The 14,641-nt window shown below is 38.8% G+C and overlaps 1 protein-coding gene across 1 annotated transcript in view; it reads left to right on the top strand.

The window, feature by feature from the left end:
- Positions 1–13,372, top strand: part of TUBG1 (tubulin gamma 1) — a 35,157-nt gene extending 21,785 nt beyond the window's left edge. The window contains exons 6-11 of the mRNA XM_014072823.2: positions 4,810–4,936; positions 5,746–5,832; positions 6,579–6,728; positions 7,966–8,118; positions 8,455–8,616; positions 12,978–13,372. Coding sequence (XP_013928298.1) covers positions 4,810–4,936; positions 5,746–5,832; positions 6,579–6,728; positions 7,966–8,118; positions 8,455–8,616; positions 12,978–13,175 — 877 coding nt within the window. The 3' untranslated portion in view covers positions 13,176–13,372. The remainder of the gene's footprint in view (positions 1–4,809; positions 4,937–5,745; positions 5,833–6,578; positions 6,729–7,965; positions 8,119–8,454; positions 8,617–12,977) is intronic.
- The last annotated feature ends 1,269 nt before the right edge of the window (positions 13,373–14,641 follow it).

Genomic DNA, 14,641 nt, shown 5'->3' with positions numbered 1-14,641 from the left:
ACAGGTGGATGAGACGTTGCATTGCATTGGCCTACTCTTCAAATCAAGAGCAGATCCCTCAAGGGATTACGGCCCACTCAACCAGAAGTTCGGCCACAACCACAGCGTGGAATACGCAAGCTTCCCTGGATGAAATCTGCAGGGCAGCTGCTTGGGCATTCCCTTCACCCTTTATTTATAATTATAGGCTAGACAAATTTGCCTTGGCAGAGGCGGCCTTTGGCTGTAGAGTTCTACAAGCAGTACATGGTGACAGGTAGTCCGGCAGTCTCCTCCCTCCCAATAGGGACTAACGTGGGTATGTCCCATTCCCGGATGCTATCTCCACCTCTATTGAGAAAGAATGTTGATACTTACCTGATATACCTCTTCTAATAGAGTGGAGATAGCATCCAGCCCCGCCCTGAGGGGAGACTGGGACCTTTGAAGTTTAAAATAATGACAGCTGGTTGCTGTGTATGGTTTTTTGCATTGTATTTTATGCTTGAACATTGCATGTTTTGGTTTATTAAATTACTGAATTTCGGATAACACCTTGAGTCTGTTGTTTTTTCTTCTCTGAAAGCTGGGTGGAGTCACTCAGAGGGGCGGGTTATATAGCTTGTTAATTAGTAATCAGACTCAGACCAATAGGAGAAAGGACAATGTTAGCCATTCCTGGATGCCATTTCCACTCTATTAGAAGAGGCGTATCAGGTAAGTACCAATGCCCTTTTTGAACTTGCTGAAAGTAGGGGCAGCCAAATATTTGCGTTCATCATTGAACATGATGATCTAGTGCAGGACAGTTACCAGCATTTCATATACAGATTTAGAGATGCATCTGATGGTTTTGCAAGAACAAGTATAAATAGAGAGATCCATAGTCTAGAAGAAGTCACTGAAGAGTTTGTCCATACATATCAGATATTCAATTATTTGCCAGAGATGTGGGTAGAATTATTTGACTTTGATTGAGCCAATTTTGAGAATGACTTGCTGACAAGCTAAGATACTCTAAATTGGTGAGAATTCTTCCTAAATAATTTGGAAGAGTTTAAGCATGGAAGAAATGGCAATGGAAGAGGGTTTTACAGCTACCCTCTGCCATTGCCCCTCCCTTCCCGTGGCCTCAGAATTCAGCACTGAAGAAGCTCTGTAATGAGAACAGTGAAGAGATCATTGCCCAAGAAGAGAAACAGAGGAGATCTTGGTTAAGATTTCTACTGCGGTATTCTGGGATGTCCACTTAGAACTTGCACCATTAAAGTTCATGCTTCTTAATCAGCTGTGAAATGCTGTACTTTTGGACCTGTCAGCTGTTTAACAAACAAATGCCTGAGTTACTCAAGAGAAGTAAGACTTCTCCCAAGAGCTTAGCAAGGGGCCACTCCGATAGTTAAGCAGCTGACAGCAGGAAAGTATATTTTACTGTTTCTCTTACTTATTTAAAGTATTCTGGTTGAGAAATACAACTCTTAGTCCTAATAATCTTGACAGCCAAAGCCAATTTTACAAATGAGGCTACAGCGCAAAGATTTGATTTCTTTACACTGACAATGGAAAAACAAAAGCTGGTAGAAATGATAGGCAAACACCAAGCCTGTTTGTGTATTACAATGCATACACCTTTATAAAGAATCACATACTGTAGTATTCTTACCACTCTATTGTTATTGCTTCTTTCTTTGTTCCTGTGGTGGAACTGATTAGCTGCAAATAACGCAGATGTACATAGGGAGAAAAGTACAGTTTCTTTTTTCTTTCCAAAGTACAAATAGTACGATTTGTAGTCTTTCTGTTTTTATGCTTCATATTTGCCTGGTCAACTCGCAAACTCCATTTCATTGCCAAAAAAACCCTTGGATTTTGTAGTTGTGCTTGAGAACAAAGAAACAACTGTGTTGCCATCAATTTGAAGTCAAGCCCAATTTCTGGCTAAAAAGCAACATTTGTATCTACTTTAAAAGAATTTCTGGGTGACAATTTGAAGAAATGTTTTGTTTTGAATCCCCAGTATTTGCATTCACATTGTTCATCTCTTAGGGAATGTTAGAATTGTGCCTGGCTATAGACTTTAACTCATAAGACCATTAGGATCCTCACCCATTGTCTCTTATTCCAGATTTTCTAGATTATGCTCAGATGGCATGCATTTTCACAAAGTTAATCTATAATTTGATCAAAATGAAAGAAGTATGTGAATAATTAATTGCATTTTATATAAGATATGGCAAGTTTAAATAAACAACTGTGGCTTGGTGAATTGCAGAATAGTTTTTTCCAGATGCATGGGTAATTTGGACAAGTATACATGGATAACATACCGATCTTTTCAAGAGCTTAAATACATTCTGTAAACACAAACCTTTTACTATATTGGGAAAAAATGACATTTGATCTACCCCAATGGTCTCTTTAGCTTACTAGATCTCTACAGAAGGAATTCAAATGGCCCTGCAAAAGTGCAATTTATAGTTTCATGTAAAAAAGCTAAAAATATAACAGACGCATAGCATTTTCCAAGCACTACTAATTTTTAATAGATCTATTTTTAATTTTGCAACTAGATAATACTGCTAATAATACTGCTAATTTTAAAGAAAAATGAAGGTTTACTTGAGCAAGCAATATTTCAGAAACCAACCATCGTTTTTACAACTGTTATTCAAGCATCCAAGTCCTCTTGTCAATTCGTGGTCTAAACAGATGCATCAAACATTGCATTTCACACCATTGTCCTCCAAGCAGAGAATGGGGGAAGAGAAGGGGATGAATCTTCTGCCATTTGCAATTTACTCCAGGTTGCTTTTACCAGCTGAATGAAACTGTAACTTTTTTGGTCAGAGTTGCTTGCAAGGAAGATAGCATTTTAGCATTGGAGGCACTTCCTAGAAGGCATTCAGAATAATTACAGATTAATTTAGAAATTCTGTGGAATACAGTTTCACACCTTGACAAATCAGGTGGGCACACATTTTTTTCTGTTTCAATTTTATATCACTTATTTTTTTCAGTTCACCTTATCTTATCTTATCATGTAAATCTGTATACAAACTTCCCTACTCCTCTATCCTTACCGCCTCTCCCCAGGATTTAGACTTTCCTGAAAGATTAGGAACAGGGAGTCAAATGACAGACTTAGTAAATTGGATCACAGTGTAACAAAGAGGCTATCACTTGTGCCGACAGAGGAGGAATGCTGCAGGTCCCTTCAACCCAATTATTCCAGCTGGTGGGGTTCAGGAGGAGGGCCTTCTCTGCTTCTGCCCTCTGGAACATCTTGCCCCCAAATGTGAGCTTGGCCCCAACCCTATCTTTTTATAAGGGTCTATAGATATGACTGTGCCAGTCAGCTTGGGGCCCCAGTGCAGAAAGAGTACAAGTGAAGATGGTTGAGTAGTAACTGTTATAACAGATTATTTGGTAATTATCAACCCTTTTATCAGTGTTACACATTTTTGAAGGCATTCTGGTCATATCCTAGGGAATGCATGTGTTTGTGGTTTTGCTCAATTTTTCATCCGTGCTTCATTGTCAGTTTGCTATGGTTTTCATTTCATTGAGGTTCCCAGCATTTCTCAACATTTTATGATGTACTGTGACATCTTATTGGCTATGCCAGCTAAGCTATCACTGCTGACTCACTGAGTCATGCCATCTTATTACAGGTTGGACTCAGTCTTTTCACCAAGAGGGCTGGCTTTGGACCAATTTTTTCAGAAGAAGGTTGCTGCTATTGTTGAGGATTGGACTGGTGTTGGATGCTACTGAATACTTAGGATGAGCTTTTAAGGGAACTGGGAGGCTACTGCCAGACAACTCTGATTGTTGCGGCTTCTATTTTAGCATTTCTGCTGCTTGATGACTTGCCACTGCCTGGTTTTTTTCTTCATTGCTGATGTTTTGTGGGATGCTGGATCTTTGGGGGAAGGGCAACAATAGGCTACTTTGGATGCCCTCCCCCTGTGAGGGGTTATTTTGCTTGCCCCTGGGCAGGAATGAAGAAGTAGCATGGCTTCATTCTTCTTTTTAAAAAATGCCTTGGTTTTAAATGTGAATGAATGGTTGCCTCCTAGATAAAAACTAGGTGAGGAATTGATGGTTGTTGCAGGGGAACCATCTTGCAGTGGGTAACAGCAGTAGAGGAGGGAGCCTTCGGCCTTTATGTGCTGTTGCTACTTAATGATGTCAGGTCAGTCTGCAATAAAGCCTCCTTTATTCATAATTTAATCAATGGTGAGAGAGTCATTCTGGCATGCATTTCCAACACCTAGCTGGGCTCAGAAGGGGGAGGGGTTTGCTCTTTTGGAATTGAGCCCAGGTGGTTTTGAATGTGGTATCAGCCAAGACTCTGGAGCAGGAATTGCAGTGTGGCAGATGTCATCCTGGAGTCCCTTATGATCTCCAGGGGCACTGCATGAGAGGTTTCTGGATGTGAGACACTGTTCATTAAATTGGACTTAAAGCTAAGCTTGGTCAGTTAGGTTACTACAGTTGCACATTTCAGCACTGAATGCTCTTTTCTGGTTAAATGGAAATGGAACATTGGTAGTTTCTTGATGGTTAGTCTCTTATATTAATTAAAAACTTGGAATTGGCTTTTAGAGGCAATACTAGCTGTCCTGCCAAAGAACAAGTTTCATACAGTAGTCATGCACCAACATCTGATTTTTCTGCATCTGTTTGAATCTTCCAAAGTGATAATCAGGCAAAAAGAGCACCCCCTTTTTAATATATATAATACCATGATATCGTAAGTGTCTGAATACAGCAAAGAAATATGTTACATCTTTTATTGTAATACTGAATAGGTAACCATTTTTATAGGTATCCCAAGAAGCTGGTGCAGACATATTCTGTCTTCCCCAACCAGGATGAGATGAGTGATGTAGTGGTGCAGCCGTATAACTCTCTCTTGACACTCAAACGGCTGACAGAGAATGCTGATTGTGTGGTAAGAAATATTGATAGAAAAGGCCAGTACTTCCCTCTGACAAAGAAAGGACATTCCCTTCACCTAGTTATAGCACCTGGAGCATATCATCATACACCTAAACATAAGTACATTATAATAGAATGATTTTTTTTGCTAAGCAAGCATTGTTTACGTAGGCTTTCTTTTCTTATGTGGCTAAAGTTGGCATAACATGAGGTGCTTACCACCCAAGATCTCGTTGCTAGTTCCTGTTCTATTTCCTATTGATTCTGTTTGGTAAAATAAATTTTCTGTGAAGCAAGTTTGACTCCTGGTGGAATGTCCATATAGTTTTTGGCAATAAGATATGGAAGTGGTTTGAAATCACATTCTGGCTAAGTATTTTATTAGATTATTATTTAAGCATACAGAAACAATGTAGCTACAAAAGAAATTGCATAAGTTGATGCTTTTCATGAAATTTAATTTTTCCTTTGATAGTGTGAGAATTTTCTTCAGCTAAAAAATCAACGGCAAAGAACGCTGATACATTCTTAATTTAGGGATTAATTTGATAGCTGTATTTAGATTTTCCCTTTTATGTTATTTTTGTCTATAGAAGTGTTATTCTGGATAGAAAAACTTAACAGATATTTGCTCCTCTTTAAAATAATAATTATTTATATCAATTTTCTCTTTCTTCCTTTTATCTGTGATTTAATTTTCTTTTAAATATTATTTATTCATTTTATTTGTTTGGTAAACCTCACAATTCTACTTAGCATGACAAGTGTGCCCTCTTATCTTTTTGGTCTAATAATGCTTAAACCAATTTTCTTTTTTAACAGGTGGTTCTAGATAATACAGCTCTGAATCGTATTGCTACTGACAGGTTGCACATCCCAAATCCCACCTTTTCCCAAATCAACCAGCTGGTAAGCACCTATGGGGGCTTCCTCAGGCTTCTGAAAAAGAAAGATTAGGATCTGAATCATGCACAAGACTATTTTCATAAGGTAGTCAGAGTTGAACAGAGATATGAAGATGATAGGAAGAAATTCTGAAGTGAACATTATTTAATTCTCTAGGCATCAATGCCTTGGTTTTCTATATTTTAAAACTGGAACACTCTGAAGAAGACTGTACATACATTTAAAACAAAAAAGTTGAGCTTTGAAATGTAGAATAGGTGACATTCTTGTCTTAAAATTATGGGAAGCTCACTTTTTGTCAACAGTAAGCTATTCTAAAATGCTGACTCTTGGTTTTCCCAATTTCTTTTTATATTTCAGTGTTGAGGATAATTTTTACGCCATTTATAGATGACACTGTTCATGACAGTTTCCAGGTTGTTGTAGTATTGCTGTACATACAACACACCTCTATATCTAAGAAATGCTATATGTGATCAAATAATTAACTGATTCTCCTATGTACAATCCCAGCTTATTAACCATAATAATTTGTAAGAAGAGCTAGCAAATACAAATATAGTGGTTGTACCATAACTGTTTACCATTTTGAAAATTTTCATCGTTTGAAATATGAGAAGTACAACTCCTGAACATACTTCTGAACAACCCTGGAAATTTTTGGGTACATTTTTTAGGATGTTAGAAACTACAACTGTCTCCTTGATTTCTTGGGAGGATGTCCTGAAACTTTTGTCTTTTCTGTGTAGGTCTCTACTATAATGTCTGCCAGTACCACCACATTGCGCTACCCTGGTTATATGAACAATGATTTGATTGGGCTGATTGCCTCTCTTATTCCCACGCCTAGGTTGCACTTCCTTATCACAGGATATACACCTCTCACCACTGACCAGGCTGTAAGTGATTTGACTTTAAATCAAGATCTGGGAGTCTTCATACTTCATTACAGATTTTCACATTGTATTTTCTGTGATACATTCAGATGATATGAGATTGGATAGAAATGATGTCTGGACAATTTCCTTGTTAAAAGGATGGCCAAAGATTAGATTCACCTGTCAGACCATGCTTTGCTTAACAGTAATTATTGAATGAAACACAATAATTGCCATAAATTAGGGATTATAAACCCATAGTTACATACATCCCAACAGCACTGTATTTTTATCCTTGCAACCTAAACAAACAGGCTAATACATTAGGGAGTACCTTTTTCTGTTCTTTTAATATTTTGATGGGCTTAAGAAAAAGAGTGTGGGCCTTAAATATTGTAGAAGACTGCGTATCTATAGCTTCCTGAATATCCTTCAAATCAAATGTTACCTACTCAGTAATGTCCCAGTGTGATTATTCTTCTCCATTGAAAGTTTCAGGGTGGGCACAAAGAAAAATAACCTTGATTTGAAAGTACAGTGATTAATTTTACACAGCAAGTTAAGGTTTTCAAGCAAGGCTATAGTACTTTGATATTGTTTGAATTGGCCATACTGCCCTACATGCAGTTGTGATGAAATTACCAGTACTAGTAATAAAAGTATGAGCTCTCCTGCAGCCATGTTCCCAGAATGCTAAACAGCTATCTTCATTTTTGCTTTTTTCAACAAGCAACGGGACAGGATGCCAAGGGGCAGATTGCAAGGGTTAATGATTCAAAGGGTATCAGTTGCATGGTGTTTTGTGTTGTGGGGTGCACAAGATTTTTGCTGTGCATTTTTCTCTTCTCACCATTTTTTCTCTTCCTTTTGGAGATGGGATGCTCTTACATTATTTGTTTGCTTTTCTAAATGTGATTATATACTTTGTCAAAAATAGCCACATTTCTCTTTTTTTCCTGTTGCTTACTATTTAAGGAAACAAATAGTATATAGAACGAATTATAATTTTCTAGATTCAGGAAAAGTCATCTTCTATAAGTGGTGTGCGATTCTGTAATTTGGCCTAAGTTTGGGTTGGAACAAATGTTGTTTCATAGCTTTAATGCATGAAACCTGGCCATGGGCCTCTGCATAAATTGTCTTCAAATGAAGAATCCTCCCAAGCTCTGTCTGTACTTTTTTGTGTGTGTGTGTGTTCAAAGATAATCTTCAGTTCTTCCACCAAATAATATATACTTCTGCCTTATTTTGCCCATAGGTGGCCAGTGTGAGGAAAACTACCGTTCTTGATGTCATGCGTCGGTTATTGCAACCTAAAAATGTGATGGTATCCATGGGCCGTGATAGGCAGACAAACCATTGTTACATTGCCATCCTTAACATCATCCAAGGGGAAGTGGATCCAACCCAGGTCAATAGCTTGAGAAACATTGTGCAATTGTTTTAGTTGTATTATTAAGGCCTATCACTTCTGATAATAGCAATGATGAAATAATTATACTTTTTAATGTCAAATCATGTATAATGTACAAGTGTGGCAGGGATAGGCTGTGATCTTCTGTGTTGATGAATTAGAAATCCTATACATTATTCTTGGTCATGCTCTCAAATTAATGGTACATTGAATGAACATTTTTACAAGATTACTTTTTTTAATAAGCTTTTCTACTATTGTTATTCCTCATTAAAGTTGAATTATTGTATTCATATACATACTCATAGTTACAAGCTATTTACCCCTTATCAGGTCCATAAAAGCTTACAACGGATCCGAGAGAGGAAACTGGCCAACTTCATTCCTTGGGGCCCTGCCAGCATCCAAGTGGCACTTTCAAGGAAATCTCCATACTTACCATCAGCCCACAGGGTCAGTGGTCTCATGATGGCTAATCATACCAACATTTCTTCGGTAAGTTTGATTGGGACCATTCATGTTGTAATTATTTATTTAGGATCTTAGTGTTCTTGTATCTGAGATAATAGCATGGAGATGTGCAGGAGTTCAGATTTTATATTCAAAAGATGCTTTGGAATCAGAGGAGTGGGAATATAGGATACTCTTGTAAAACAATCATGCCGTTTTCCAAGATCTGCATTCGTGGAAAGATATAATTGTAAAACTTTGCAGTCAGACAGAATACCCATTCTTCCATACAAACCAAAACAGTTCTTGGAGGTTGACTTGAAGGTTCTGCACAACTCTTAATTATTTCCATCAATCTACCATTCCAGTCACTTCCTGTTTATATGTGGCTGCTGGAGACTGAGTTGTTTACAAATGCCCCAATACAGGACAGGACTGAAACAGAACAATTAAACAACTGACAATAGCCATACCATTGCCTCTATTGTTTTGACATCTCACTATTTCACAAGAAACTATATAACATTGGTTCTGTGCCCTTTTTAAAATTAAATTCCGAATTTAGTAGATGATTTCTCACTTTCTCTCACTAATGGCTTTGAGCTAATATATCCATTTTCTAAGTATAGAGTTCATGATTCAGAAATAGTTTACATTGATTCCTTTAGGAGTAAGAAATACAGGTTTAAGAAATGTGACTATTTGAGAGAATATTTTATATCATGAAATTTCTGGTGAATGATTATGGGGGAAATATAGCACACTTTCATTTTTTGTATAGATTGAGAGGGCTATTTAGTAATGTAGCATGGGGTTTCTGATGACTGAATTTACTCAGTCTTTTACTTCTCTGGATTCCCTCCCTGAAAATAAGTCTATTTGATCTACAGGAATTTGTTCTTTAACACCAAGAAAATAAAGGTACTGTATTTTTTGGACTTTAAGAACACCCCCCCCCCCAAAAAAAAGTGGGTGGAAATGTCTATGCGTCTTATAGAGTGAATATTGCCAAAGGCATACTCACTTGCCAGCCCCCATCCGCCGGCCTTTTCTTCCCCGCAATTTGCCTCCTTGCAGCAAACAGCCTGGTCAGCTTCAATACAGCCTGATTTAGCATGAGCAACTGATTGGTGGTTGAGCTGCCTCCCGGAATACCTCCGATCAGCTGTTCCAGGCTGCGAGGATAACTGGTGCCGCCGTCACCCATCACTGTTACTATTGCCACCCCTGCATGCCCCATTTTCGGCTTCCGCGTGTCCCGTTTTCAGCCTCCACGTGTCCCTTTTTTGGCCTCTGCATGTTCCATTTTATGGCCCGATCCAGATGGGGGGGATTGCTGCCACCGCCTATCACCGTTGCCTGGAACGGGCTGAAAATGGGATGTGTGGAGGCCGAAAACGGGGCATGCGGAGGCTGAAAATGGGATGCAGAGTAACAGTAATGGGCAATGATGCCGCCAATGGGCAGTGGCGATCCCTGCAGCTTGGAACAGCCGATTGGAGGTATTTTGGGAGGTATATCCAACCGCCAATCGTGTTAAATCAGGCTATGCTGAAGCTGACTAGACTGTTTGCTGCAAGGTGGCTAATTGCTGGGAGGCAGAGGCTGGTTTTTTTCTTGTTTTTCTCCGCAAAAGCTAGATGCATCTTATAGTCTGGAGCATCATATAGTCCGAAAAATGCAGTAAATACTAACCATCAGGGACTTGATCCTGGGTGTGTTTGCTGATCTAATATTTCAGCAGATATGTGACTGAGCAAATAGGGCTAATTAGACTTCAGAATGCAGCAGTGACTTTTGGTTGGAAAATGCCTTGTCCTTTGTAATCGGATATCATTCCAAATGCTCTGTTCAGTGATCCATCCAGACTGAATATGTTTGTTGTCCTGCTCATTCGCATGCACATTTAACAGTGGTTTAGGTTTATTAATATTAATCAGCAATTCCCTTCACTAAAACTCCAGAACTGTCCCAATTAAGTCCAGCCAAAATCAGACCAATGCTAGTCTACAGAGCAATGGCCACAATGAGTCCACAGGACACTTGAAAGTTTCTCAAACAAGACAAATCCTCCAGGCTAAATTAAATCCACAGTACAAAAGGATTCACAAGGCAAGAAAAGGATTCACAAGGCACAATCCAAAGTCAAGGCAGGGATTACAATGACCAGGAAACACGCAGCTAGGGAATGAACATATTTTCCCCATCATTATCTCCGTCTGTGCTAAATAGCCAGCCTCTAGTACAGCCCATCAAAAGGGGCAAGGTTGCCACTGCCTTTTCTCTGCCCTACATATTCTTGGATTGGGTGCAGAAGGCAGTTCCTCTTCCTCATCCCTAACCAGATGCAGCTGCATGCTTTCCCCACCGGAAGCCTAAGGGCTATGCTGCTAAAGCTGTGCTTCAGCCAAATCACTCTCAGACGGCTGCTCACTGGTTCATCCGCCTCCAAACTGACATCTGGGGACGCATGGGGGAGTCATCACAATATGTGAATCTGATACCAGGATTATGTTTATATTTAACTTTCCTTGCTTGGGAGATAGATCTCAGCTGCTTATTTGAAATAGTTACAATGTACTGTTTGGGGGAATGTGCTGAGACAATCTTAACCTACTGCAGTTTAGGAGGCTTAACAATGGCAATAGCTATGTCTCAGATATATTTTGTGGGGCATATGTTTGATCTATAGGGCAAAAGCCTGGTGATATCTTTGATAAGAAGTTATTATAGACGGGAAGCTTAAAATTATTATGCAGTTAGGATCAGATTATCAGCAATGTTTTCTCTACACAGGGGAGGGCAATTGTTGGGATAATGTTCTGGAGAGTGAAGATTTCTAATAGCCATTTTTATACTTTAATTGGTAATCTTATTTGTATTTTGGCTCAACTCTGGAATAGAGAAGCACACATTTTTCTCAATCTTCTGAATTGAAGAAATAATTTGCATAGTCATCTGAGGAACTGAGAATATTAATATGGTTGGAAAATCTATGACAATTTCTTCTTTTGTGATTAAAGAGCATTGTACCTTGATGGTTGCATCATTTCCTTGGAAATCAGTCAGAGAAAACAGCTTCTGTAGCTTAGGACTTTTCAACTGCATTATATTACAGGTTCCATCTATGCATTTAAGCCTCATGAGACTGCTGGATAATTCTGTTTTAAGCCTTGAATTGAAGTGATAAACATGGAGATGACAGTGGGCTGTACTTCCAATTTTCAATTATTCAATTACCACAGTTCTACATCATAGGGAGGGGTAAACAAACGAAATACCATCTTGATAGTTGAAGAAACTGATAGTCAGAATTTATAGCAGTTGGGAGAGGTTGTACAACTCATTCTTGATGGATTATATTTCTTTTTTTGAGACTTGTGTAGTAATTTTAACTTTTAATTTGCCAATTGAAAGTCACTTTCCAAAAACATAAACCTGACCATACTTATTCATATCACAAACTACATTATTCCAAAACTTTGGTGGGACTGTCTTAATGCATTTGGAAACTGATTAGTCAAAAAGTGTTTTGTTTTTACCATCTGAGCTCAAGGTTAACATCAGACCAACAATTAAGTAAACAACACCCCAATCAAGAAACTGCCAAATAAGCAAACAGTCCAACCAAAGAACCTATAAATTACTCCACACCAATACTGATAGGCAAGCCACCAGGATTTAAACTGACAGCAAATTGCACTCCTTACTAGCTTTGATGATACCCAATTTAGGTAATGCCATGTCTGCAAGAAAACAAGCTGAGATCCATGGGTATTTATCTGGCTAGCGCAGCAATCAGCTTCAGCATGTTATTGTAGCCTGATTCAGCACAAACAGCTGATTGACGGTTGAATCGGCATCCCAGAATACTGCCAATCAGCTGTTTCAGGCTGCAGGGATAGCCACAGCAGCTGATCGCCGCCTCTGTGTGTCACATTTTTGGCCTCTGCATGGCCCATTTTTGGCCTCTGTGTTGTATTTTCAGCTAGTTCCAGGCGGCAGGGATCAGCAGTGGCGATCCTGCAAACGCCTCTCTGGCAAAATAGAAATAAACTCTAATTTCTCAAAATAAAACTCAAATTGATCTCCCACTGTATGCCTGGCTCTGGCTCTGGCTCTGGCTCTGGCTCGTTCAACCTGCAGAGTGTAGTAATGTCTGATGATGGCACCATTTACTAACTGCATCTTCCTTCTCCCTTTTAAGCAAAATAGCGGCAACCATAGTAAGGAATCCTCTTGCTCTTAGTGTATAATACTTGGAACTGAAAAAAGCAATCCATTACTTTGTTTTATTGTTCCAATGAAGGATGTTTGGTATTGTTAGAGGCTTATATGATTACTCTACCCCCTTTCTGTAAAATCCTTCCCTAAGACTTTTTTGACGAGTTGTTCTTTTCATCTAGCTCTTTGAGCGTACCTGCCATCAATATGATAAACTGCGCAAGCGTGAAGCCTTCCTGGAACAGTTCCGAAAAGAAGACATGTTCAAAGATAACTTTGATGAACTTGATGACTCCCGAAAGTTTGTCCAGGAGCTGATTGATGAATACCATGCTGCCACTCGGCCTGACTATATCTCTTGGGGCACTCAGGAACAATAAATTAATTGTTAATGTGATTTATACTTTATGGAGTATTTTCTTCTTGTAACAACAAATTCTTTTAAATCTGTCAGACTTTCTCTTTCTGTTACTTATATCTGGAAGTAGTTGCAGATCTCTCTCCTTCTGTACTGTTGGGTTTACAACCGTTCATTTACCATCGACTATTCAAAATTATAAAAGCTTTGAAAAAGTGACTTGTAAATTTTTTCTCTTAGGATCGTTGCAGCATCCCCATGGTCACGTGAGGTCTTTGTGAAAACTCAGATACTTGGCAATTGGCATGTATTTATGATGGCTGCAGTATCCTGGGGTCATGTGATCACCTTTTGTGACCTGACAAGCAAAGTCAATGGGGAAGCCAAATTCACTTAATAACAGTGTTACTAATATAATGAGTGCAGTGATTCACTTAACAACTGTGGCAAAAAGGTCATAAAATGAGACAAAGCTCCATTAAAAACTCTTTGTTTAGCAATGAAAAATTTGGACTCAGTTCTGATTATAAGTCAAGGGATACCTATATTGGTGAGCTATTATTAAGCCCAGCTTCCTCCTTTCTAAAAGGATCTGGCTAGATTAATATCAAGCAATATACCAATTTCTTTTCTTTATTTTTAACATTCTTAAAATGCTTTTTCTATGTTAAGCTATGTTCATTTGCACTTGCACTTATTTAAACCTGAGAGACCGCCTCCTGCCATTTACCTCCCAGAGACCCATAAGATTCCACAGACTAGGCCTCCTCCGGATTCCATCTGCCGGTCAATGTCAGCTGGCGACTCCCCGGGGGAGGGCCTTCTCTGTAGCTGCTCTGGCCCTATGGAACAATCTTCCTGTGGAGATCCGGACCCTTACTACCCTTCCGGCCTTCCACAAAGCGACCAAGACTTGGCTGTTCCGGCAGGCCTGGGGCTGTTGATTTTTCCAGCCCCACCCTAAGCTATGAATGTTGTGGAATTTTAATGTTGTTTTTTAATTTTTTGTATGTTCCCCCTTCCTTTTTATCTGTAAGCCGCCCCGAGTCTCTCGAGAGTGGGCAGCATACAAACCCTATAAATAAATAAACATGTTTCTGCTGAGGAAGCCTCAGAGTGGATAATGAAGAGAAATATCTACAAGCATTTTTAAATAATCCAAACCTGTATTTCCTGCATACATTTCTGGCAATTTTGTATTACTCAGCATTTAATCTGCAGATCCATTAGCATATAATAGATGAAGTAAGATTAAAACAGGAAGGGTAAGATAGGCAGGAGAGGCCTGGGTATCTGTTTAGTGATCTATGCCACTAATGAAGAAACAGTAACTGATAGTGAACCTACTTCTGCAAATAATTGCTTCATTTTGTCACTGATAGGCGGACTTATTTATATTTTAATTTTTCAATCTATCCCTCAATGATGCTTATATATTGCAGATGTTATAAGACATACATGCAGGAAATTACAATTGCCATAATAACC

This window comes from Thamnophis sirtalis, unplaced genomic scaffold, assembly GCF_051295495.1.
Source record: "Thamnophis sirtalis isolate CommonGarterSnake01/CBP01778 unplaced genomic scaffold, rThaSir2_p1.2 scaffold_4, whole genome shotgun sequence".
Lineage (NCBI taxonomy): Eukaryota > Metazoa > Chordata > Lepidosauria > Squamata > Natricidae > Thamnophis > Thamnophis sirtalis.
This window is presented reverse-complemented; position numbering and strand designations above follow the sequence as displayed.